This window comes from Manduca sexta, chromosome 13 (assembly GCF_014839805.1).
Source record: "Manduca sexta isolate Smith_Timp_Sample1 chromosome 13, JHU_Msex_v1.0, whole genome shotgun sequence".
Lineage (NCBI taxonomy): Eukaryota > Metazoa > Arthropoda > Insecta > Lepidoptera > Sphingidae > Manduca > Manduca sexta.
In genome coordinates this window covers 2,483,638-2,510,232 of record NC_051127.1, presented here as the reverse complement: position 1 = coordinate 2,510,232, position 26,595 = coordinate 2,483,638, and the positions used below count along the sequence as shown (strand labels likewise).

The window sequence follows — 26,595 nt, the reverse complement described above, 5'->3', positions numbered from 1 at the left end:
GATTCATTTATTCACTTGTTGGTGGTAGATGAGAGTTAACGTCTTATGTCTGAGAGTGACGAGGACGCTAGAGTACTAGTACTTTGTAGTTCAATTTGCTGTATAGCGTTGCTACTGTTTAAGAGCGGTCGTATAGCTTACCATAAGACGAACACTTATCACTTTGCCAGACCTGGGATTCGAACCCAGGACCTCAGAGCGCTGCCGTACCACGCATGTTGTACAACTACGCCACCAAGACAGTCCTGGGCTATAGCCGCTTCATATAATATAAATTAAAATTGGCTATCTAGAATAAATAGCGGTGTATGCTCGATATTGGTAATCTGTACACTATTACAGATAAAACGGACGACGACTTCCGGCACCGGAAGTAATAACACGAAATGAAAGATAGACAAAAAATATTTAATCATAATATACATAGTAAATATATTGCGATGTAATTTATTTTAATTTAATATTTTGTCCCTTTCCCTTGTTACTCTTACTCTCACTCATTCGATCTTATCTCTTGTCTAAACTTTACGTAGGCGCAGTGCCTCTGATAAAAAATCGTATTGTATACATTTATCAACTTTATAAAGAGCACTTGGACTTTTGTGTTGTATATTGTAGCCAGTGTACCACTAAGTATTTACTTGTACACTTTTGCTGGTAGTAGGATATATTTTATATCCGCCCGGATAGCGATCACCGTACACAAGGCGTTAAAACTCGCCATAGTGGCCCAAGTAAGTATGTCGCGTTCCAGGATCAGCCTGTGTATCCGGTTCCAACAGGCCGGCATAATTATGTCGACTGTCGAAGGGTAAGCATCTCTCGTTAGTCGACATTTTATTGGACCCCACTCCACTAACTATCGGGTGCAGAGTGATCACTTAAACATGCTTCTATAAAAAAAATAAGAAATAATAATTGACGTAGTCATATCCAGAGAACGAAGCCATGTAGATCATAGTGCAAGACTCTATTAGAGTTTACAGTTATGCTGAAACATACTCGTATACTCTACATAAACTCTATTCGATGTTACTGTTGTTGATGGTAATGAAAAACACATCTCAGGTAGCAATATGCTTAAATCATATCAATATTCAATCGTACATTTAAGCAGAAATATCATTTTACATTCCTAAAAGAAAATTCCAAGCGTATGATCCCTTTCCAAAACATTGAAAACGAAAAATAATCTTGATAAAAATTTAAATGCCGAAATTCTCTTATGAAAAATGGTGGAAAACAGACGCCGCGCGATAAAACATCACTCTGTTAGCTGTCGTCAAAATTGATCCAATATTTTTTGTAAGCTAAGTTAGTACCCAGTTTTTGCCAACTGATGTTCAGTTTTTCATTCAATACTGGGGCAACCTATTTAATATACAGCGAAGACATTTTTGTAAGCATGAATGAATTGGGTCGGCCGGGCTACTAAGGTCTGAGAGAAAACCTCCATCAAACTGTATATCACACATACATCACGCCTACATACCCGGGGTAGGCAGACGTGCAACCAGGGAAGCTACTGTCTATCACTACCGGTATCGGACACACACACATCAAGCCTACATACCCGGGGTAGGCAGACGTGCAACCAGGGAACCTACTGACTATCATTACCAGTATCGCACACACACACATCACGCTTACATACCCGGGGCAGGCAGATATGCAACCAGGGAACCTACTGTCAATCATACTGGGCACAAATTCCAGAGTTCTCTCTGATACCGAATAGAAAAATCCAATATTACTTTACTCCATCCAGCATTCGAACCAGGAATCGGAAAGCGGTGTCGTATTGCGCACGCATCAACGCAACCAAAGCAGTCTTGTATTGCGTTTTGTAAAATCATTGAGACTAATGATTTCTTGTTGCGCGAATGTTAGACATTAAAATTAAACTATTTGTCGGATTTTACCGCGGTTTTTATATTCTAATTTTCTCCCGACGTTTCGACTTTGCAACCTTCGCGGTCACGATGGGGACTGAGGTGTTGGTCATCCGCAAAGTACAAGTTACAATATCTACCTACGTTTTACAATTATACAACTTATTAAATTTCTAGCTGCTGGTGGTCCGATCTACGCAGAATGAGGTCACAGGGTCTTGAAGTCATCGAAACTACAAAAATAAAATTGTATACAAAAACCTTCTCACTTTCCTAAGTTGGGAAGTAGGTAATTGATTTTTCCAACTTCGATCTTCCTAAAGAATCAAAAACAGAATAGTGCTTTCAAAATCTCACCGAGATTAATTTCATGTCACGAAATGCATGTCACTGTCGATCTAGGTTCAAACTTGCAGTGGCGGAGATGAGAGAAATAATTTGATTTGCATGACCCTTTTTGCCTTTATAATTTAACAATGTTACGTTTAATAATAATAAATATAAGTAGATACGGAAATAAAAGATTTTTTATTATTATTTTACTATCTAAACATATTATAAAACAAAGTCCTCTTTTCTGTCTGTATGTATGTTATTAATTATCTCAAAATCTACTGAACGGATTTTTATGAAATTGGTTATGGAGATAGTTTAAGACCCTGAGGAGGTTATAAGTTACTTTCTATCCCGGGAAAATATATAGCGGGACTTTAATGCCGGAAAACTCCTTCAGATGGGCATGCAGCAAGCAAAAGCTAGTTTATTTATTTTTGAAATATTGTTGGGTCTTCGTCTTTCGCCCTTCGCAATTCCTACTTTTAAAAAGCAGCATTGCATTTACATTATAGTTGCAATGTAGACATAAGTTCACTCTTGCATTACAGCGAAAGGCCTTAACCAATCAGGTTCAGATATGTTTGTGTACAATGTTAGGAATCGATGCTACTATGATGGATGGGGTTCTCAATTACACCTTCCTGTGATGTTTTACTTGTAAATACAACATCCTGCGTTATGTCAAAGAGTTTGCTCACAGCTTTTTCTATTCGTTTTGGAGATTTGCTGGTAGGATATATTTTACATCCGGGTAGCGACCACCGTACACAAGTGGCCATAGTGGCCCACTTAGTACGTCGTGTTCTGAGATAAGCCGGCATAATTGTTTCGACTGTCAAATCATCTTTCGTCAATCGACATTCTATAGGATCCCACTCTACTTACCATCAGGTACAAATAAACATTATATTTTTAAAATATTTTTTTAGATTATGTTCGAGTTATAAATAATTATTATTGCAGAACGAATGTATAGGCAAATTTTGTAAATTATATCCCTTTATAGTAGTTATCCAAATCCATGACTCCAAGAAATACACTTTTTTTTCATTCGTTCTTCCATTAATTCACTTAATCAATCATTTGTTCGTTCAATCATTCATTCTTTCCGTCTTTTTACTCCTGGTTTTTGGCTGCCAATAAAATTCCTAAACAAATACTTTTCATTGCAATTTTCGCAACAATTACAGTTTAAATTACGGTTTAAGCGCGTCACGTTTTAAAACCACAAAGAATTTATACAAACAAGGTACATTAATACATATAAATCTAAAAATATCTTCGACCTTTCCTGGCACTTCGTTTCTAAGTATTTGTTTCCTAAATACGAAAGAAAGCAATCAGAGCTATAGAACTGTTAAATAATTCGTGTAAGCCGTTAAAGGCATTAAAGTCGCGCAATCAGAATTCAGAGGTAATTCTAATGTATCATAAATCGTTCTTATTCTAGAAATAAGCTAATCCGAAACAAATAAAGATTTTGTTCAATTTTATTGTTTTGAATGACGAGACGAGCTTGCCGTTCGCCTGATGGTAAGCGATACGACCGCCCATAAACAGTAGAAATACCATCCAACACCTTGAATTACAAAGTATTGTTTGGTATTCCACTGCAGCCGCCATCCTGAGACATGAGATGTTAAGTCATGTCTCAGGATAGCGTGCGGTAAAATCCGTAAAATAGTTGTATTTCAATGTCTAACATTCACGTTAACATAAGGAATTAATATGAATGAAATTTGCTTGTAATAATTTCTAAACTACTTAACTTGATTAATTGACATTTATAACTAATTGCTAATCTAATCAACTGATTAGATCTAGTGCAACAAGTTAACAGCATTTACCTTCTTGTGACCTACAGATGTCCTATAATTCTACAATATATAAAAATGTAAGTCAAAACACTAAGACGCCAAGACTTGTGTATCCCCTAAGGAAATAATACAGAGAGCCACGAGGCACTGTAAAATTCACCTGTCAACTTCTTTACCTTATTACATTACCTAGGATTATATTTTATATTAATCCGAAGCTATCTGAAAAGTAGCAAAGGTCAAATATAAATGAAATGATTGATGAAGGTGGAGGAAGCGAGAGAAGTATGCCAGAATCGCGCACAGTGGCAATGCATAGGCTCTGATTACCCCTATGGGATAGGGGTGTGATACTATGTGTATCAAATATAAAGCTATTATATAACACTGTCCTATGTCATCCAAAACATCATAAATCACATATTATACTACAAATATATTTTAACATTTTTTCATCTACAATTTTTTTAACCCGTACTACGAATATTTATTGTATACATTAAGTGTATTTATACTTTATAGTATACATAAAATTATAGTTTCAATTAAACAAGTTTTTGTATGGAAATTTGAACATCGCTCCGTGAACGTATGTAAAACTAAATCGCTTGAAACTCGAGTAATTCATATTATAGTTAAAGAACAGTGTGTATTCAAATGTAAAATAGTCTGCTTTTGTGGTATAGTAATGCTTAACGACCGCAGAGAAATACTTAAACGTTAACTTACTAGATAAGAGTGCTTGGAGCATTTTTTTAATTCGTGCTACAGGAACTGAACCCAATCTTTTATATTGCTATTTGGCGTCTGAAATAAACATCGTGGTACCTGCCCAGACTCTCGCATACAAGAGGTCTATCAAGATATAAATAAGAAATTATGTAATCATCTCTCAAGCGTGACCAATGTCTGTTCATTAAAAGGAAAACATGCTCCCCCAGGAATGCTTTGAACATCGTCCTTAAAATTCCAATTACAACACTGAACAGGAATATTCCTTTAATTATATTTATATGAAAAGTTTTGCATGTGTTAAATATTGCATCATAGGTGTAGGTGCAATGTAATTTTAATAATGTCGACTGACGAACGATGATTACCTCTCGGCAGTCGGCATAATTATGCCGGCCTGTTGGAACCGGATATACAGGCTAATCCCGGAACGCGAATCACTTACGTGGGACACTATGGCGGGTTCTAACACCTTGTGTACGGTGGTCGCTATTCGGGCGGATATAAAATATATCCTACCACCAATGTTTTTAAAAACTAACCCCCTTATTCATAAACGTTTTTTATCTAAGGACGGAGTAAAGCTGTGAGAACAAGCCTGTTTCTCAGTGCTCAACGGCACTGAGAAATAGACATAGGGCCGTTGTGATTGGTTATTATTGTTGTATTTCAATATTAGCCAATCACAACGGCCCTACGTCTACGCACTGTGAAGACTGCCATGCCGTCAGCACTGAGAAACAGACTTGTTATCACAGCCTCACTCGATCGTTCGATAAAAAACGTCTATGAATAAGGGGGTAAGCATATAAAATTTTGCCTAAGGGAAAAATGTATCCCAGTTTACGATACTGAATGTACAAATACATTACATAATTAAATTCATAATCTCATACGGGACTTAGAAGTTTCAACCCCCTAACCAGTACAATTTAAACAAAATGTCAACCGATTCATGCATAATGGGTATATCTGTCCCCGAACACTCTCATTTTCCGCATTCCGTGAACGCATAGTGGAACAAATTTATTCCATACATTTAAATACGGAAAAACATATTCACATTTCAATTTCCTCTCGAGTTTTGCATTTAAATAGGAGTTGAAAATATTTAGTACTTTTTACTCATTATGACACGTGGTTTTATGTATTAAGTCATTTTTGTGACGCTGTTTCCACAATTATTTTTTTCTTACAGCTATCATCGTGCTCGCCTACATGAATCTATGGGCTGTGGTGTTACTGCATATTGAGCCTTATTTTATTAGTAACATAGTTGATTGGCATCACGTATCGAAAGATAAAATCTTGTGCTTATGTACGCGTTACCTATACGAAATTCCATAAAAACGCCAGTACCATAGTAAAAAAGTCTTATTCAACTTCGTTCCTTCCACTAGCCATTTTGAACCGTAAAAACACGCCACTTAATATTTAAATCCAATAAATATCGAAAAGCATTTTCATCCATCCATTTAGCCATCCATCGGCGTTGTGCCATAATTTTTATAAAAATTGCAAGCCAGGTGTCACCGGGCGCGGACCGGGCCCGATATTGGTTTTATGCTAATGTATATTTACCCGGGCCGGAGAGGCCCGGCCGGCAGCGCACGGTTAGTTTTCATAATGCTCTGTTTTCGAGAGCTTTTTGAGGGTTATGTTACTTTTGTTCTGATTGCGTTGTTATGTAGGGTTATATCAATAAAAAATAATAAAAAGTACTGTAGTTTTTTCAGAATCCAGGGAAGTAAAATGTATATACAATATTTTAAGACATTGACTTCATAGCTTATGCGAGGAAGAAGACTATATTATGAGAGAAAACGAGCTAGTGCCGAGCATGGGGTTTGACCTGACTCGGACCAGAAGATTAATGATATTAAACAACCATAATGATCTTTGGGTAATTTTAAATGATTCCTTCCTAGCCGAATTTTTGCGACGGTCAATCTGAACACAGATCATTCACGATGTTTTAATACACAAATGAGTGCGCAATACACACGTGTATTCTCTGTTCCTTCACTCTCATATTCAGGTGAGGCGGCAATCCGCGGAGAAAGATCAGGCGCAGGACCAACGGTTTTACGTGCTTTCTGAGGCACGGAGATGTCATACCGCCAACTTCCTGACCCTGAGCTGCGATTGAGTAATTTTTAAGATGGAAAAACCCTGTCACAATTATTTTTGCCCTACCCGGGGTTCAAACCCAGAGTCATAGCGCGGTAATACGCCACCGAGGCAGTTTGATCTTTGACTAGTCAACCTTAATGATTTATTAAAACCACTGTACGAAACTTGACTCTTTTGATTAAAATCCACTCTTGCTTTTAAAAACCAGTAAAAAATCAGCGATTTCGAAATAAAATAAAGTGTCGGTTTAAAAAAGCACTATCAAAAATCGGTTAATGTTGGTCATATAAAGTCTATAATAAAATATCTGCCAACTGTCGTGCAATCAACATAATCAATACGATCGGCTACTTACGAAGCGCTTTGAAGCGATCGAGCGCTCTCCGCCCGTCGATTCCAAGTATCCACTCTACATTATAATATCACCGAAGCGAGGTGATATTTATTTCGATGGCTTTTTACTAGTTTATTTTTCCTCATATTTTTAGTTAGTGTTGTATGCTTTTGCTATAATAGAATGGTATGAATCGTGAAGCCGTAGGTTCGATTTTACGTGAAAGTGAAAAAATACATTATGGTCACTAAGTATGAAAATTATGCAAAATAGAGATAAGCTCTAGATGTTAAAATATGTTTATAGTTGGGACCACATTATGAAAACCGAACAAGTGCGAGTTGGACTCGCGCACCGAGGGTTCCGTACAAACTTGTAGGTAAGGTATCTAAGTATACAAGGTCAAATTTGACAAACTTAACTCTACAGTTCGATACTTAGACACGGTTATTGCACTAACCGCAAATAATAAGTTAGTAAAAGTAAATTTTCTTTTTATTGTTATTAAAGTACATATTTATTGTTTCCTGATTTTTACCTTTACAAATTTTATTTCCCTTGAGAAATCGCAAAATATACAACATAAATAATCATATCTTCCCATCGCTAGGATTTTTACAGCTAGCAGACCGTAGACTCGAATATTTGATATCAATTCCAAATGAATACCTCTACAAGTTCCTGAGCAGTATCGTAACAAAAAAGGGAGAAAAAGACCTACAAGAACTCCTTTTGAGGTAGATACGGAACTCTAAAATAATATCAAAATATGTTATAGACAGATAAATAGATAAAAAAGAACACACGTATAACTTAAGATATACATAGACAATAGACAAGTACATATACCATTTGTAAAATATTGCAGCCGCAATCAGGCTTCAACTCAGCAATATGCTTTGCTCCAAAGAGCAAAACGAGAAATTCTTCTGGTACCTAGTATGACGTATCAATAATAGCAATAGCTCACCATACATGTTAATTATACCTTTTATTCAACTACATCTCGCGTTAGCAATGGTAATATTAAACCCCAAGCTAAACTAGAACTAGCTACGTTAAAAATGTGTCCAATTTCAAATTAACCACTTTTAACGCTTCACAGCACAATACATTTTTATCATCGTCGAGTCAGTGACGGTGCGAAGCAGTCAAAAAGTACGCCAATAAATATCCAACGGGTTATTTGTTCTGATTTGTGGCACCAATCGGAATCGATCCCTGAATTATCCTGTTTACGTATACAGAAACTTTCGGATTCATTCTAATAAGATTACTTACGTATTTACCACAGAGCTCGCTCACTATTCGATATAAAGTATTAGTTATGTGAACAAAACAAAATGTAAAATAAAAGTTGGGAAAATACTTTATTTTCGTGTAGAATTTGTGAGTTTTGAAGGAAAATATGTATTTCAACTGTTAGTGGTTTTGGTGCAAATTCATAAAACTGGAATTTTAAAATATTTTGTGTCGCTTTTTAGAAAGAATTTTAAGTTCAGTATCAGACAATGTAAAATTTATGCTACGAAATACTCTGCGGTATGAATGTTTCGGAAGATTTAAAGTATAATCAAATATTACTATAATAGTCAATACACACACGCACTCAAGCGTTTTATCACCGAAGGGTTAAGCAGAGGCACAACTAGTGCACCTGCTTTCCGCCGTATTTATTCGGTCCTAAGATGTTATAGGGGGCGAGCCTATCGCCATATTGGGCACAAATTCTGGACTCCTTTTCTTATTGCTTTGAATGACGAGACTAGCTTGCCGTTCACCTGATGGTAAGCGATACGACCGCCCATAAACAGTAGAAACACCACCCAATACCTTGAATTACAAAGTATTGCTTGGTATTCCGTTGCGCTCACCATCCTGAGACATGGGATATTAAGTCTTATTATATCCAGTAGTTACACTGGCTTCAATGTCCTTCAAACCGGAACACAACAGTGACTATACACTGGTGCTTGGCGACAGAAATAGCCATTGCGGTGGTACCCAGGCGGAATATCACATATGAGAGACATACCACGAGTATATACTGAGTACACTAATACTAAATAGAAAAATCTAATATCATTGCCTGACCCGAGAATCGAACTTTCGATTAGTCAATAAGTGACGGGTGAGTCTCATAGAATCGATAAAATAACTTAAAGCCCTACATAGCAATAAATTCTAGATCCTCGCGGCTCACAGCCCAAGAAAGGGGACTATTGCCGATTTCTCAGCAGTAAGACATTTTATGTAATGAAGTATTTCTAATCCATCAGTCTAAGGTTCCGAGTTTTAATAAAGAAATGACTTACCAAACATTTTGGAATTGGCTGTGACTTATAAACAAATTAGCACTTTTTTCATATTTTGAACACTTCAATAGAACTATAACGAAAACAATACACTACAATGATGTACTATATTCAAAGTAACACCAAATTAATGAAGTTTTAAAACAAAACAACCATATGACATTTTCAAGTTCCCGCCAAAACCCTTCGTATTTTTTTTTATACAATTTTGAATATGGAACAGTCGTTGCCGGAGTTAATCGACTATACAGCCCTCAGAACAATAACTAAAACATATTCAGCCAGTATTAAAATATTGATAGTATAAATTCATAATAATATATAGACTGTCTTGCATTATTAATTGATATTTATTATTTAACACAAAATTATTAACACAAGAGGAAGTAAAGCAAAACGTACGTATAGCAGATGTAATAAAGTGTATTCTCGAAACGAATCAAACCGTATTTACGTATAAAGCCATAAATGTCAATTTAATTACTGCTAAGTGGATTTTTGACAGGATGTTGACATTAGCCCCCAACGCGCTTTGATCGCGGCCACAAACCGCTTTTCATTTGCTGAGCTTCTCTTAATTAAGGATTGCTATTTGAACGTCTACAGTCCTAACTGAAAGGCCTATTTTGATTACTGAATACGTCGGCTCTAGTGGTAATAAATCTGTAGTGGTAACTATTGTGCTGTGTAATGAAATAATTTATTGATACATCACGCCTTTATCAACAAAGGGGTAGGCAGATGTGCAATCAGCGCCCACTTTTTGACTTCAGCTATATGTTCTTTTACGTTGGTCCCTATATTCGTTTTGTTTGGCCGACATAAGAGAGACCACAGTTGCAATCTATTTTGTATACATCCGGTTCGTGAAGTGGTATATAGCACTTGTCCGGTGGTAAAAAAATATTTATGTTCCATCAATTTTGACTTCAGGCTAGCTGCAGGCTAGTCAAAAAGCAGTTTTCGCAAAAATTCTACGAGCAAGACTCTCGAGTCACAAAATCAGTTCAAAAGTATACAGTATGGCCAATCAATGGCAGGTGTGGCTGTGGAACGTGACAAAATAATTAGGGCACGGGAGTAATATGCCTAACATTGTATATGTATCTTTCTTTAGACTGTACTTCGCTTAACATCAGGTGCAGTTCAAGCCACTATGCCGAGCTAGATAAAACCCGTCCTGTTTGCATGTTAAAGGCCATATATTTTATTTAATAAATTATGACACGTTAACCATTAAACGTTCGCCATCCCTGCACTAGGCTGATGAACGCAGTCTAATACCGCGCAGTGCTTTGTGATTCAAATTACTGTTAACTAGCAGTCGTTTACCTCCAATAAGACGTGCTGGTCAATTTACAAAAACAAAATCCCAAACAATCCAACTTCATACAACTACAATACTTCCAACATTAAAACTTTAAATAATTCCGTAAAATATCTTGAAGTTTTTTCATTTATAAAACGCGGCGAGTGTTTCGTTTACTTATTAAACAGCTAAGTTTTTGCATGAAAAGCCGTCAGCGCTACTACTTAGTTACACCACTGGTAGAAATATTAACTTACGCTTCACATGTAGAACTATGGTATACAAAACTAGGTTACAGGCACTGCGAAGGGTTCATATAAATCGATTCTTGCCGGCTTTCCTTTATGTAGAATCTAATTATCATTAGAACGATTTATAGGCCGCATTCGTGCATACTGCAAACTATCATGTTGTCGGGTTCACTTTTGAAAAATGTCATCGCCACTGCAGTGAGGCGTAATACTGAAAACCGAAAGGGGCGAAGTCATTTAGACTTCTCTGCACTATAGATATAGAGCTAGTATATATATATACCAATGGACGTATTTAGAGAAATACAAAATAAAAAAAAAATAGCAATAGCAACTCTAAATATATCTATGATAGATTTTTATAAAAAACATTACCTGATGACACTTTTGTTTTCATTCTTAGGTTGGAATTCAAACGCCCGCAACGCGTAACGAATGCGTGTACCAACTACATTATACCATCAAATACAAAAATAAAAGATCTTGGTAATATAATCAATAATTATTATTTTATACAGGGTAAGCAGAATCGTATAAATCTTTTGTAAACACCATCCATAAAACTATTATTGTTGGCCACAGTCAGATAAATAGATTAGGGGAAAAGTTTTTCCAACATCTCTCCTTTTTTATCTCTCCTCGACAAGCAAGGATAAACTTGTATATCTAGATTGCGTCGCAAAGTTATGTATTTTTAAGACATTTTCTTTCGTAGCCATATTTATAGGCAAATGTAAGAAATATACGAAAACATTTAATATATTTTCGTGGAACGTGTAAAGCACGTCGGTCAATGAACGCTCGTGTACAATTTGTACGCAAATTACTAGAAAAATATTTTAAGAATAGGCAAAGATATATACGAATGAACCAAAATGCAAAGTAAATATTTAAATTATCATGCATAAAAAAGGTTTTTTAGTAATTTTGTGTTAGTCAGAAAGCAATTCTAATGTGGTTGCAGGACCGTGGTCTGTGGTCCAGGAGATATCATTCCCAGGTCAATGACTTTTGCATCTCGTCGTAAATGAGGGTATCACCAACAAAACAATAATCCTCAACTCTCAGGCATACAACGCTACAACTAAAGCCCAACAAATGAAAACACTTCGCATCTTAAATCGCCGGAGATCTGACTAAATCCTAACAAGATGCCATTCGTTAGGGTCGGGTGAAAATACTAATAAAATGGAAAACAACAATCCAACTCAGTCGCTCACACAATAGAGCGACGACACAATTAAATCGTCGCATTGTCCTCGCTTGATGCGAGTTTCTTGAAGTTGTCTAACTTTAAAAAAGATAATAAAACAGGATTACCATTTTAATTTTAATTCTTTTTGTAGTGGAAGGTATGTTGGTAAGATCATTGAGGACTTTGAACTACGTAAGTAATAGAGAATATTGTAAAAGCGTATCTGACACTTAAGAGGAGAAGGCGAACCAGTAAGATCTTGAGAGGTTGATCTCATGTATACGAAACTGGCTAGCGTTGTCCAAGCACTGGTACATTCTTTAAATAGTACCGGGTTCTATGATGATTAATAGATGTGACTCAGATTTGTTCTAAAATGCTATATCAGGCCAAACGCTGTCAAATTAAAAACAGTATCTTAAGACAGTCGCTATTTAATATACCCAATACTGATGATCAGCTAAGGAGTCACCATATGTCACGGATTTGATAGCAAATTTTTTTATTTAAGAGCGTCGATTCAGCTGAGATTGAGTTCTTGAATGACAGCTTAAGATACATTCATTAAATAGTATATATAATACGTTAAATGTCTACTTGAGATTTTACTCAAAGCTGAGATTGATTTATTGTCTTTGTTATAAATAGTACCGCACAAAATAGCACGTATGCTATAAACTAGATAAGATAAAGTTATGGATGTTACTGATGCTGCTTGTGAGATATCGTATTGTGTACTATCAGACGAGTGAATGGTTCGACTCGTGGAGTGTATTATATTATATATGCTAAAAATTAATGGCAAAGGCACCGACTGTAGGTTTTAAATATCGGATAGCGTTTTTCTTTCCTGGATATTATCTTTTGCAACGTGCGAGAACTAACTAATTAATATTTACACTTGCAATATTTACTTGTTTATTTTCGACGAAACATAATAAAAAAAAAATGTTAATTACAATAAAACTAATTTACGTATTATTTTAACGTCTAACATTGGCTTAAACATAAGAAATCATTATAATTTGACAAACATACCAAAATTCAACTATCGAGCCAAAACATTTCCACGTTCACAAACATTTGCATTTGCTAAAAACATGTTCCAATTCAACTAAAGAGCTCAAAGAAATTGCAAACAGAGTGATTGCAGCCGACGGGGCTTGTTACGTTAGAGGTTTTATATCGATCGGGCATAGTTTTATGAATGGCTTCGCGCGGTCCTCCGTCCCCACCCTCCTCTACCTACCACGGGTTACTAAGTGGGAGTTATCCCAATTTACTCAGCTGATTTCTGACGCGATCATTACCCGAACGATTAGCCTGAGTGCACTGTATATAAGTAGATGGTTAATTGAATATTTCAGTGCTTATTTTGATATCTAGGTGACCCAGTTTGTTGGAATTGTTGATTCAGATTATGGTCTCGAAGAGTAGTATCGTTAAAATATGTCGGGAAAATTCTAGAAGGATATCGAATAGGACCTGATTTTCAATTTTATAGTTTTATTATAATTATGTCTTTACTAGCGAATTGGGATTATAGTATTATTGCTTGGGGTAAGGGAAATTGCAGCTATTTGAAATAAATAATGAGAACGGTAGTCTTCCAAAATTAAATATGTATGATAAAACGTAATAGAGAATTACATAAAAGCGGCGATAGCCTAGTTAGTTGCGGAACGGACTGCCGAGACGAATGTCTGCAGGTTCAAATCCCAAGGGCACACACCTCTGACTTTTCTAAAAAATAATGTGTGCATTCTATGTGAATATCGCTTGCTTTAACGGTGAAGGAAAACATCGTGAAATTTGAATACCTAAGGAATTCTCAATAGGAATTTCGAGGGTGTGTGAAGTCTACCAATCCGCACTAGGTCAGCGTGGTGGACTAAGGCCTAAACCCTCTCAGTTGTAGAGGAGGCCCGTGCCCAGCAGTAGGACAGTATATAATACAGGGCTGATATTATTATATGATAATAGAAAATTAATTTAAAAAATAAGCGAGTTAAATATCTCAGTTAAGCCTGTGGTACACGGGAAGAGCTAATGGAACAGTAGTAGTAGTAACTATACCGAAGTAAACAGATTGGTTAAAGTAATGCTGATTTTAATCTTTACTAGATTCAATTCTGAACTGGTAGACCACCTTTAACTAGAAGAGTAGCACTGAAATAAAACTATTTACGAATTTTATTGCGGGTATTTATATTATTATTTTCCCCCGATGTTTCGAAGACTTTGTAGCTTTCATAGTCACGGAACGGACTGAAATTCAAGATACTATGAGCTCATTCTGTGTAGATCTTACCGTCAACACCTAAAAAAATGTTTAATTGTAAAATGTAGGTAAATATTGTAACTTTGATTTGGGGAAGAAAAACATATCAGTCCGTCCCGTGACCATGAAGGCTACAAAGTCTTCAAAACAACGGGAGAACATAATAGTAAGAATAACCAGGATAAAGTCCGTCAATTATTTTATTTCAATATAGGTACTAAATGCATATATGGCGTCTACATGTCGTTCTGATGATAATTATTAGATTCTATATAAAGGAAAGCCGAAGGTATTGATTACCTCCTAGCCGAATTTCGTCCACGGTGGCCAATCTCAAAGGAGATCAGCCAGGTACACAGGAGATATTATAGTGCACAAGTGTATGTGCAATACACAAGTGCACTCTTTGTTCCTTCACTCTCATAACCTGTGAGACTGCAACCCGACATGACCGGAGAGAGGTCAGGCGCAGCACCAACGGATTTCGAGGTTTCCGAGGGGTTTTTCTACTAGGGTTTTATATCTTAAAATGACTCAGTCGCAGTTCGGAGTAAGGAAGTTGGCGGTGTGATACTCTCGGACCTCAGAAGTTGACTCTACTGTTTACCCATGTCCACCGAGTTTAACTGCTTGAGAGTAAAGTGTCATGTTATACTTTGTAGTTTCTTAAATGTAATACTCACCGTGATCATCTTTGTAGCGGCGGCATAGGGAAAACATTCTGTGTTCCCGCAGGCAACTGACCTGTAGGCAAATATACAAAATTCAATCTTGAGTTCAAGGAAAATTAGTCTACAAGTGTTAATAAGAATAATAAATTCTATTTTCATATACAAATCAGGATAACTATATAATAGAATTGCGGTAAACACAAATATTCTTATTTGAGTGTCAACATTTACACTTTTTCAAGATTTAATAATAACATATTTCAAAGGCATTTCAAATAATGGAAAAGTGTGTCAATTTTTATTCGCTGATGAACTCGAAGAATTAAAATGGATGGAACTGTGAGGTGTCATAATATGTTCCACCTACGAATCTGTAAATCAAAGAGGCCAGCACAATTGTGTCGACCGGCGACGGATAATCTATTGTCAATCGATGTTTTGTCTTCATGCCACTTCATACACATACGTGGATGAAAGCAAAGTACGAATTACAAATTTAAAAATATTTAACGTCTTCTTATGAACGTATAAATTAATTCAGGTCTGACTGTACCAAGCAACAAGAGTTTGCTCGTGGTAGGATATATTTTATATCCGCTCGGATAGCGACCACCGTACACAAGGTGTTAAAACTCGCCATAGTGACTCACGTAAGTGTGTCGCGTTATGGGATAAGCCTGTGTATATGGTTCCAACAAGCCGGCATAATTGTGTCAACTGCCGAGGGGTAATCATCTCTCGTTTGTCGACATTCTATTGGCCCACACCAGTTACCATCAGGTCCAGTGGGAGGCGTGCCTTTATAAAAAAAGGAAATTATAATCTAATCATTTTTATAGAGAACTTAGTTTCTTGCGCAATTTACTCTGGGGAACCTTCTCAAACTTGGTGTAAGAAAATTGTATGAACGGATATGATAAACCTTTTTCAGGTCCAATAAATATTTCAGTGAATATAAAACATGCATGTTTCATAAACATAGTTAATATTATATCCACATATCAAAAATGCAAATCATCACAAATATTACTATCATGTCTTAATCAGTAAATCGTCCGAAACTAACAATTCTATTATACCTAAAGGCATTTTATTAAACTTTAAAAAATAATTGAAGAAGCTTCTACAAAGCTATTTTAAATATTCGCTTATCCCAGAAAATTGTCTAAAAAGCCTTGAACACACGTAATCCAGAGTTTATCCCGTCTGCCGGTAACAAGTAACTACGCTGTGTATTTTTATCGCACCCTATTGTTTCTGCCCGATTGGTCTACGATTACGCTACGGAGCGTAGCGCTGGCGTAGCACTGGCGTAGCGTGGGAGCTGCCGTATATCGTTACAAGTCATAAACTTCGCGCGTTTTAAACACGAATAGAGATATATGGGGCGCGCCGTCTGTGTTTATCTATATACATGATTATTTTGGTATTGTTAAATAAAACCACATAATTATATTTTAAAAAATGACAACTTAAAATAACCGTAGATATAAAATAAAAAGTGTAAGTTCCGAAAAATACAAAAAAAAAATATTTTTCACTTTACACCTTCTACTGCCACTACTACTTGTCTTAAAGAATTTCTCACAGCGGCAACACCATAGTTTCAGTCAGAAATACACTCTCGCACGCACCACACTCGCACGATAGTCTTAACTAAAACTGATTCAAAAATAATAATTTTAAAAGAGGTATTTTTAGTGAAAATATTCTTTATTTATGGTTAATTTTCGACACACTGACTTTTGACTGCCTCGGTGGCGTAGTTGTATTGCACGTCCGGTACAATAGCACTCTGAGGTCCTGGGTTCGAATCCCGGGTCGGGCAAAGTGATATTTGGGTTTTTCTGCTCAGTATCAGCCCGGAGTCTGGAATTTGTGCCCGATATGGCGATAGGCTCGCCCCCTATCACATCATGGGACGGAACATACTTGGCGAAAAGTGGGTGCCCTAGTTGCACCTCTGCATATGGATATATATGGATACACACGGCCGTATGGCAGAGTAATAATACACCTCTACCTACCCCTGCGAGGAAAAAACATATAAGTGTTTGTACGTAATAGCTTAACATCTATCCGCATCGTTGACCTAATATCAACTTCACCCGACCCAGAATCAAACTTAAAATCCATGATTTAGCAACAAAGTTGTCGCGAACGGAGATACAGCGTCGCTACTTCAGTTTCCTAATCCGGTGAGATAAGTCGACAACTTCGCCTCCATCGAGAGGGATTAATGCGAATTCGATTCTTCAAATCAATTCCTTATGTCTAGGAAATAAACGATAGAACGCGATAGTAGCTGGACTAAAGACATAATTTGCTTTAACATAACTTTTTCGAAGAGTAAGGTGCAACAGTGGCGAAGGGTCCAAATAATCCGATTCTTGTCGACTTCCCCTAATATAGACTCTATTTATCATTAGAATGATTTGTAGACCGCATTTATACATATCAGTACCTATATGTTCTTCCGGGTACCCTCTCAGAAAATTTCACCTTTCGCCACTGAGATGCAGTATGTGCGATTCAAGGAATAAAGATGCTTATGAGGTATGGTTGTCAAACTGTTCCGAAAAAAATGCTTTTTTAATTTAGTGTCTGACATTACTATGAATCTGAAAGTTGCTTGAGCAACTGACAGTTTGCGCGGCACCTTAATTTCAATTCAGAATTGGACTATCTATGTGCTAAAAATTGAAATCTATGTAAGAGTTTTGCCGTGCATTTTTAACAAACGTCTACAGCTCCTAACGTAAGTGTATCACGTTCCGGGATCAGCCTGTGTAAATCCGATTCTAACAGGCCGGCATAATTGTATCGACCGTCGAGGGGTAATCATCACTCGTCAGTTGACACTCTATTGGACTCCTTTATTACCATCAGGTGCAGCGGTCACTTTGCTGTGCTCATAAAACATCCAGACATTTCGTCCGTCACCATTACAAGTAAAATATTATACACAGCTATATATGATACGCTCCACTTAACACTTACGCTTCTCAATAAGTTCCAAGCCTTCCCGTATTAGAAACACAAGACTCAGAGACAACAGTCAAGAATCAAATATTTGCGGATCACACAAACATTTGTCTTGAATCTATATGCAACGAGAAATGTTATATTTTACGTAGCACAAAATAATGCTACAAACAAAGCAACAAAGCCCAGCCCCATAGAGGATCATACCCAGAAGAGAAAACGGAAAAACACACTGCGTATATTCATTAACATATTAAAAACATTAAAAGGAATAATTAATTAAATTAGAAATCCGCCAGACTAACCTAACCATCTTTCATAACCTCACAAAAAATCTTAAAAATCTAAGCAAATGCTCGGTTAGTGACAAATATTAAAACAAAATTTTAATTATTATTGAAATTAATGATATAAAATATTTATCAATACATTAACTTTATTTATAAGTTATCAATTTGCTTTTACCTATATGTGTGTGGGTAAAATGTATTTTTGAATTTATTTATTTACTACCCGCGACTATACTCGAAAGAGCTTTTCGGAATCTAATTCCCACTATATATTCTCGGGATGAATATAGTCATCAAACTATTTTCAAATTTCATCGAAATACGTTCGTTAGTTTAAAATTTATCGCGTTCAGACATACGCGGCGGAGATTACTAGTATAATATGTAAGGATTACAGTTACTTAAAACACTCTAATAATATTTTCATTTTATTATAAATTGCGCGGGCTTGTTATAATGTAGGTCTACATTTGTAGGTTAAGATAGGTACTATTTCTATCTTAAAAAATAGAAAATCATTTGTTAAAGTGTGAGTTAGAGCGATATTTAACAAACATGACTTAAAAGTAACGAATAAAGATTTTAATTACTAAGTGCGATTTTTAAGAACTAAAGGTCATAATTAAATTACACAGGTCCCTTATATCTAGCCATTTAGCCCAAACATACTTTTTAATCTATACTAATACTAGCTGACCCGACAGACGTTGTCCTGTCTTATCTATGTATAGTCCATTGAAAAGTTACATTTGGGGTTGCGTTTTTTAGAGGACGCAATTTTATTTTTTTGAAGTGTAGGGGGGGTCAGTGTAAAGCTAAAACTAAGTTTGTGGGGTCGCCACCCATGTCCCACGGCCGCCATCTTGAAAATAGGGGTAAAACATATAAGTTGAACGACAACTTCAACACAATATTATCAGCTATTCTTACAATAAGAGGTTAGAAATAATAATAATAATAGCAGGCAGATGTTCTTTTGTTCTCTAATGGTCCCTTGGGTATTTGGGTATTAATGAGAGTACAAAAAAAAGTATTATGAACCTTATAAACACACGTTCTGATGACGTTGCAATGGACATTGCTTAACATTGAATTTCTTAACATTTTCGCTTATAACTTTTTTATTTATAGTTCTACGACAAAAGTTACTAGACCAAAGTTGTAGAGAATTTAATTTGCAACAAAAAATGTTTATACATTTTTTTGTCAGATAAATAGTTTAAGAGATACATCGTAAAAACCATTTCAACCCCTATTTTCAAGATGGCGGCCGTGGGACAAGGGTGGCGACCCCACAAACTTGGTTTTAGCTTTACACTGACCCCCCCTACACTTCAAAAAAATAAAATTGCGTCCTCTAAAAAACGCAAGGTAAGGCCTAAAAAATGTAACATTTCAATGGACTAATATGCACGCGCGCATTCTGTCGATCGCTAACAAATATTTCAAACCACTAACAGTTATGTAAAATTAATATTGTCGTTAAATTTTCTTATATTTTCTAATATTCCGCGCAATTTTTTGAATTTTCCCTTTCATAAGAACCTTCTCCTGACAATAACAAACACATCAAAAAAAAATAGTAATATCGGTCCAGCCGTTCACGCGTGATGGCGTGACCAAGGGAAATAGGGATTCATTTTTATATATATAGATTAAGATTATAAAGAGAAAACGTTTGTAATCACAAATGCGCACACATTGAGGTCTATGAGGACTCGCTAACATTTCCTGGCCTTCTCTCCCTCCATCCTAAGAGGGTTTCTTCTCATTCCTCCACACTTCCTGCCCTCCCTGTCTATCCCTGCAGCCGCTAAGCCAAGGGATTCCAGTATCCCATTCGCTGGTTTCCCCCGGTATTGACTGCGGAGTCCGATAAATAAAAATAAACTCTGGAACTACTGAAATGATTTTGATTTCTTATGTTTACGCGAATGCTAGACATTAAAATTAAACAAAAACACGAAGGTTGCAAAATCTTCGAAACTTCGCGAGAAAACTAAAATTAATAAAACCGCGATAAAATCCGAAAAATTGTTTAATTTTAATGTTTTTTTTTTCACTAATAGGAAGCGACTACCCTGTGCGCTAAAGGCTTTTAATACCGGACGGAGCCGCGAGCAAAAGGTAGTTGGTAATAAAAATTATCAGTGTTTAGTCCCTCGGACCCAAAATTTCTTCAAAGTTACGTCCTGTGATTAGTTATAATATGATTAATAGTGAAGAAACGGGTGGGATAGATAGCTGATAAGGGTGCTAGGTGTATTGTAATATCTGAAATGAGGAATAATATTCAATACCCAGAACTGAGGGTCTACTCGCAAAATCGATATTCGACATATCGTGACATATGTCGTGTTGAAGTCTGCTCAGTTACATTGTTTTATTATTGAAACGATTAACGGACCAACGACTCCTCTTCGGTAATGTCGACCATAAACCTTTTAGTGGTAACTGTCAGACGCAAACTTCAAATTTGACATCAACGCTAACGTCATCTTAGAGAATATTTATTTATTTTTATACATACGGCACATTATTCCTCAGAACAATCATTATTCACTCCGAACAACGAAAAATATAACATAGACTTAGTCAATGGTTACGATAAAGCAAGCAAATATTAGATACAATATACAATTACATCGTTACATAATTCATTCATGATTACATAGTCAATTATAACCTGTTTTACCTACCATTTGTAATTCTTGTATGTCGTGTTCACATCTAGAAGGTGGCAAATATTTGTTATAACAATATATTAGTAAGACTGTGTGTAAGGAATTTTCACATATTCATAACCAGTTTTGTTAAACTAATAAAAAAAATTGAAGTATGGTGTTTCTGATGCTTTCGAAGCAGAATCGTTTCCGATATATCGTTGTCGAGTTTGCGAGTAGACGCCCTAGTAAGGGTTCTTTAGAGTGGTAAAGCCAATCACTTTGAAAACATTAAAGTGTACGAGAGTAATAACTTCGCAGCGCTACCGAAGCCTTACACATCAAAGTATTCCGCGAATTAAATGTTTTTACATATTCTGTACTATTTTCCTTTGTAAATGTGCTAATATTATGTTAATATTGATTATAACGGTGATGAGAAACTAGACCATGAACGATAATATTATTAGGGAATCAGTATTTTTGCCGCTGTACCAATATATAAATTTGCATGCTGTGGTCTCCTATAATTGAAGAGGCACGTCACATTGCTTATTGTAAAAATGCTACGACATTGTTTTTATTATATGCCGTGTATCCTTCGTTGGAGATCCTTAACTAAATAGGATGCTTCAGAATTCTACGTCAGAATTTCAAAGGTATGCCAACCCGCACTATCGAAAGGATAATGGACTAAAACCTAAATAATGCCGCAGTAGCGAAGAATTAAATTTTTCCAAAGGGAACCTGACCCAACATATAGTTACTAATATGCATACAGTCAACAAATTGTTCCAAGTATAATTAGGTTTTATATAAAGTGAAAGAGAAGCCGGCTAGAATCAAGTTGTATAGACCCTTTGCTACTGTAATGCTGATATTATATTATTGATAAAAACAATGTAAAATAGGACAAATATGTCATAGTTACTATCTTAAATAATAAATTATTCTACTTCGTACTAATTTTACATATGTGAAATTTTGTGCATGTTTCGATGTTTATTTATTTTTTACACTTTATACAAAAAGTATAAAGGCGAACTCAATGCCGAAGGTATTGTTTACCAATTAACCTTTAGGTAGTACAGAGACTAAAGAAGGTAGGTGTACACAACGAGAGAAGGTGGTAGACAAAACATTAATAAAAAATAACAATATAATGTATCAATATAAAACGTACTTAATATAAGTATAGATAGATGATTATATGTTTGTTAGAAGTAAACGCAGAAATAAATGAACGGATTTTGATAAAATTTGCCACACGGGTAGACCATGCCCTAGATTAACATATAGCCTAATTTTTATCCCGTTAATTTACTCCTATGGGAAAGACTGAAATTTTTAATCTGATTTTTAAACAGATGGCGCTAGTGTCACGGCGTGTTTTAGGGACTTTTAGAGAGGGAGAGGCTTTTGACGCGGACAAAGTCGCCGGCAACAGCTAGTAACAAATAATTGACATATTTGTTCCACAATTATTGTATTTAATTATTTTTAATTTGTACTATCATAAGAAGTAAGTTTTACAAGTTTGGATGTAAAGGTTATATTTGAAACTATTAATTAGATTTTAAATTATTTTTATATATACGGCCAGGAGAATGTGCCCCCCACTGATGATGGTAAGCGAAATGGGATTCAGATAGAGTTGCAAACGAGAGATGATTTCGCCTCGTCAGTCTACACATATAGGTATAATAGATAGCTATGTTATACCTAAGTGTTTTCTGAAAAACTCGCTTGTCCACCATATGCCAACATATACCCTTATATTTCGCTCACACAGTCCGCAAAGACGTTGAAAATTTAGAAAAACTGATTGTGGTGAGATCGCGCTGTCGTACAACAAAATAGTCCACGTGAAGAGTCACCGCCCTCCAAATATACAGCTGTAAGAGACTAGCTGAACGGAAACCGGTGGAAAAATCCGCTTCAGATGCAACCCTCATACTGACCACCATCTTCAGACACGAGCGACTAAAGAGTTATATATAGAATAAAACATTATTAAATATATCGCACCCTTAGAACTAATCTGAACTAACTCAAAACTATATAGAGTTTTGAGTTAGTTAAAGTATATATGTATATATTTATGTAAGTATGTCTTCTGACTTTTTTAAAATGCGACTTTCCAAAGCATGCTCTATAACCCTATGATGAAAAAAACACACAAAACATACAGCCGAATTGAGAACCTCCTCCTTTTTTGAAGTCGGTTAAAAAGACAAAACTATAGAGTGGAAACAGAGATTCTTATTTTCGACGACTGCCTAATTCACTGCCTTCTATATCGTTTTTAAATCTTTTTTAATCGTTTCCCCTAATCGTATTTTTTGAGTTAGGTCACCTTAATTCTTCTATATATATAGTTACTTGTTACCTGTGAATAAACTTTAATTCCGTGAACTGATTTTAAAGCGGACTTTGATGGCTATGGTTACCGTAAGTATAAAGCTTAATACTTAATTTAGGTTATTCTGTATGACACACAAAAATATAAATTTACGTTTCAAAATATATTTAACACTACAATTATTTACCTGAGTTCAAAGAATAGGTTCCCAATTCTTGTTTGTATTTTTTTTAAGCATATATTTATGGCGTAAGATATGCAAGTAAGTAAAGAGATGGATCCTTACAAAAAAACTTTTGTTTTAATGTACCAAGTAATACAACAAAATATTTAAACTATTGTATTTTAATTAATAATTAAAAAACCTCTAAAATACTATTTAAATCAGTATATAATTAATGTATAATTTTCTTTTATTAAGAAAAACACTAATCTTCTTTATTTAACTTTAGATACTTCATGTATTATCAACAACAAATATATTTCCTTTGCATTAAATTGCACGCCTAAATCGTATTCCTCATTAACTAAAAGCGTTAATAAATGTAAGCAGTAATTAAAAAATAAGCTAGACTTCGATGCAACTAAATAAAATAAGGGCGAGTCATTTATTAGTTAAAACATCTAAAATAATTAAAAACATAAAGGTACGATAATAATTTTAACATAAAACGAACGTTGCTATGTACGAACCTATGTCGACCTAAAGTCTCCGTCTGTTGGACGCTTCAGCTAAGCCCATTTTCAATTATCAAAAAAACAATTAAAAAAAGTTAATTAGTTTACAAAAATAATGAACTTAATACTGGCCACTGCACTTGAGTAAAAAAAAGTTAATCACATGTGTGAAGTGATAGCTGTGAGGGAAGCACGCGGCGGCAGCGGCGGTTGACTGGCGACTGCTCCTCGCGGAGGCACGGTCGGCCGCATTCGGCCGCGCTCGGCCAACTTCGGCTAACAGTTCCTCAGGACGAATGAGTTCATGTACAAATCGCACTGAATTTCCACAGAGCCTGTTGAAAAATGCAGTGGGGTGACATTATTGCATTTGAATGTGAGTACGTTTTCTTATGCCGGTGGAAGATTGTGATTTCCATATGAAATGAAGTATGGAAGGCTTTGCGCTTATACGGGATTCTTGGCGAATTGAACGTTCGTGAGAGCTAGCTGCGATAAGATTTCTGTTGAACGAGTGAATGAAAGGTTATATGAAAATGTTCTCACGTACGGAGCTGAATGGTATTGAGGATTTATAAGCCGTTGACTTGCTATTGATTCTGTTTTGTTACAGACTGCCATTTGAGGCACATATTATCATTTATATTACATTTTGTGCGTCAAAGAATTCGCAGAATTTTTGTTTTACAAACTGTAATGTAACCCAATGCCTTATTTATTAGTTAATTACGCAAATCAAAATCGATTTATATTACGATCTTACTTATAAACCACAAAGCAAACTTATCAACAATACAAATATTTCCAAACTAGCTTCCGCTCGTAGCTTCGCCCGCGTGGATTTCGGACTTCAAAAATGGAGGAGGTGCTCAATTTGTCGGGATGTTTTTTTAATGTATGGTGGTATGCAGGTGGTCCGATTGTCCGGTCAGGGTCTGATGATGGGATTCAGTATTCACGCGTGATGGCTTATTATTAGCATATCATGTATAACTTTGGTGTTTCTATACCGATTTCTATGATTCTTTTTTATGGAATATTTAATAATGTTAACTTTTTTAATTAGGGATGACTGAGAGTGTTATAAACGTAAGAGTAGACAGATATAATGAGAAAGCTTCGAACTGCTAAGCTATCGGGAGTTACACGTGTTATTGTGAGTCAACCATAAAAGATAGACATATGCTGTCGTGGGATATTTTTTACATAATTTTAAGGAGAACATTTCCGTCATACATGATTTCTGTGTAGCTTTAACCATTAAGGTTGCACACGCGACGGAAGCTTAAAAAATGGAGTAACTTCTCCCGTTTTCCCAACATTTCCCTTCACTGCTCTGCTCCTATTAATTGTAGCGTGATGAAAAGTATACTATAACCAGCACAGGAGTATGACAAATAATATATAATATAATATAAGTATAGATATAGATATAGATTAAAAAATCCATAACATTGCCAAGCTAAACTAGACATAATCTATATTTTCTGTACTTGTAATAAATCTGTAGAGAGGTCAATTCTGTACATGAAATATATTTCCAAAATAACTATCAGGAGGTGATTAGGAATCGATACTGATGCCAAAAATGCAATTAGCAAATTTTTTGTCTGTCTGTCTGTCTGTATAACCGTTATAAAAACAAAAACTACTCAGCGGATTTTAACGAAACTTGGTACAATTATTTTTCATACTCCTGAGCTGGTTATGGTATACTTTTCATCACGCTACAATTAATAGGAGCAAAACAGTGAAGGGAAATGTTAGGAAAACGGGAGAAGTTACTCCATTTTTAAGCTACCGTCGCGTGTGCAACCTTAATGGTTAAAACTACACAGAAATCATGTATGACGGAAATGACCGGAAATTGGACCACCTGCATACTACCATACATTAAAAAAGCATCCCAACAAATTAAGCACCTTCTACATTTTTGAAGTCCGTAATCCACGCGGGCGAAGCTGCGGGCGGAAGCTAGTAATAAATAAATACTTAACCATTACCTAATAGACGGCATTCAAACAAAACATGATCGTCCTGATTTATCGTTCAAATAAATAAATGGTATGTATAAATATTGAAGCTTGAACAGAGGCCGAGCAAACACAGGGTGGATCGACGAAAATTGATATACTAAGGGTAGACAGCGAGCGTGCCCGCTAGCTCCATAATTTCCACAGGGAATCGAATGGGAACAAAATGTACTCTAAATTCTAGCTTAAATGTGAACTATCGATATAGTGTTGTTACTTTAGTGGAGTAAAAGGGTATTCTCGTGTGGTAATCATTGTCTATTGCCGTTGAGCGATAGAGTGAGGTTATGATCTGAATCCATGTAATTGATGTAATTA

At 35.7% G+C, this 26,595-nt stretch overlaps 1 protein-coding gene across 1 annotated transcript in view; it reads right to left on the bottom strand.

Moving 5' to 3' along the window:
• The window catches only part of LOC115450506, a 79,127-nt gene extending 54,679 nt beyond the window's left edge, over positions 1 to 24,448 (bottom strand). Inside the window, exons 1-2 of the mRNA XM_030178537.2 lie at positions 24,260 to 24,448; positions 15,279 to 15,339 (exon numbers count right to left, since the gene is read on the bottom strand). Coding sequence (XP_030034397.2) covers positions 15,279 to 15,315 — 37 coding nt within the window. The 5' untranslated portion in view covers positions 15,316 to 15,339; positions 24,260 to 24,448. The remainder of the gene's footprint in view (positions 1 to 15,278; positions 15,340 to 24,259) is intronic.
• Between the last annotated feature and the right edge of the window lie 2,147 nt (positions 24,449 to 26,595).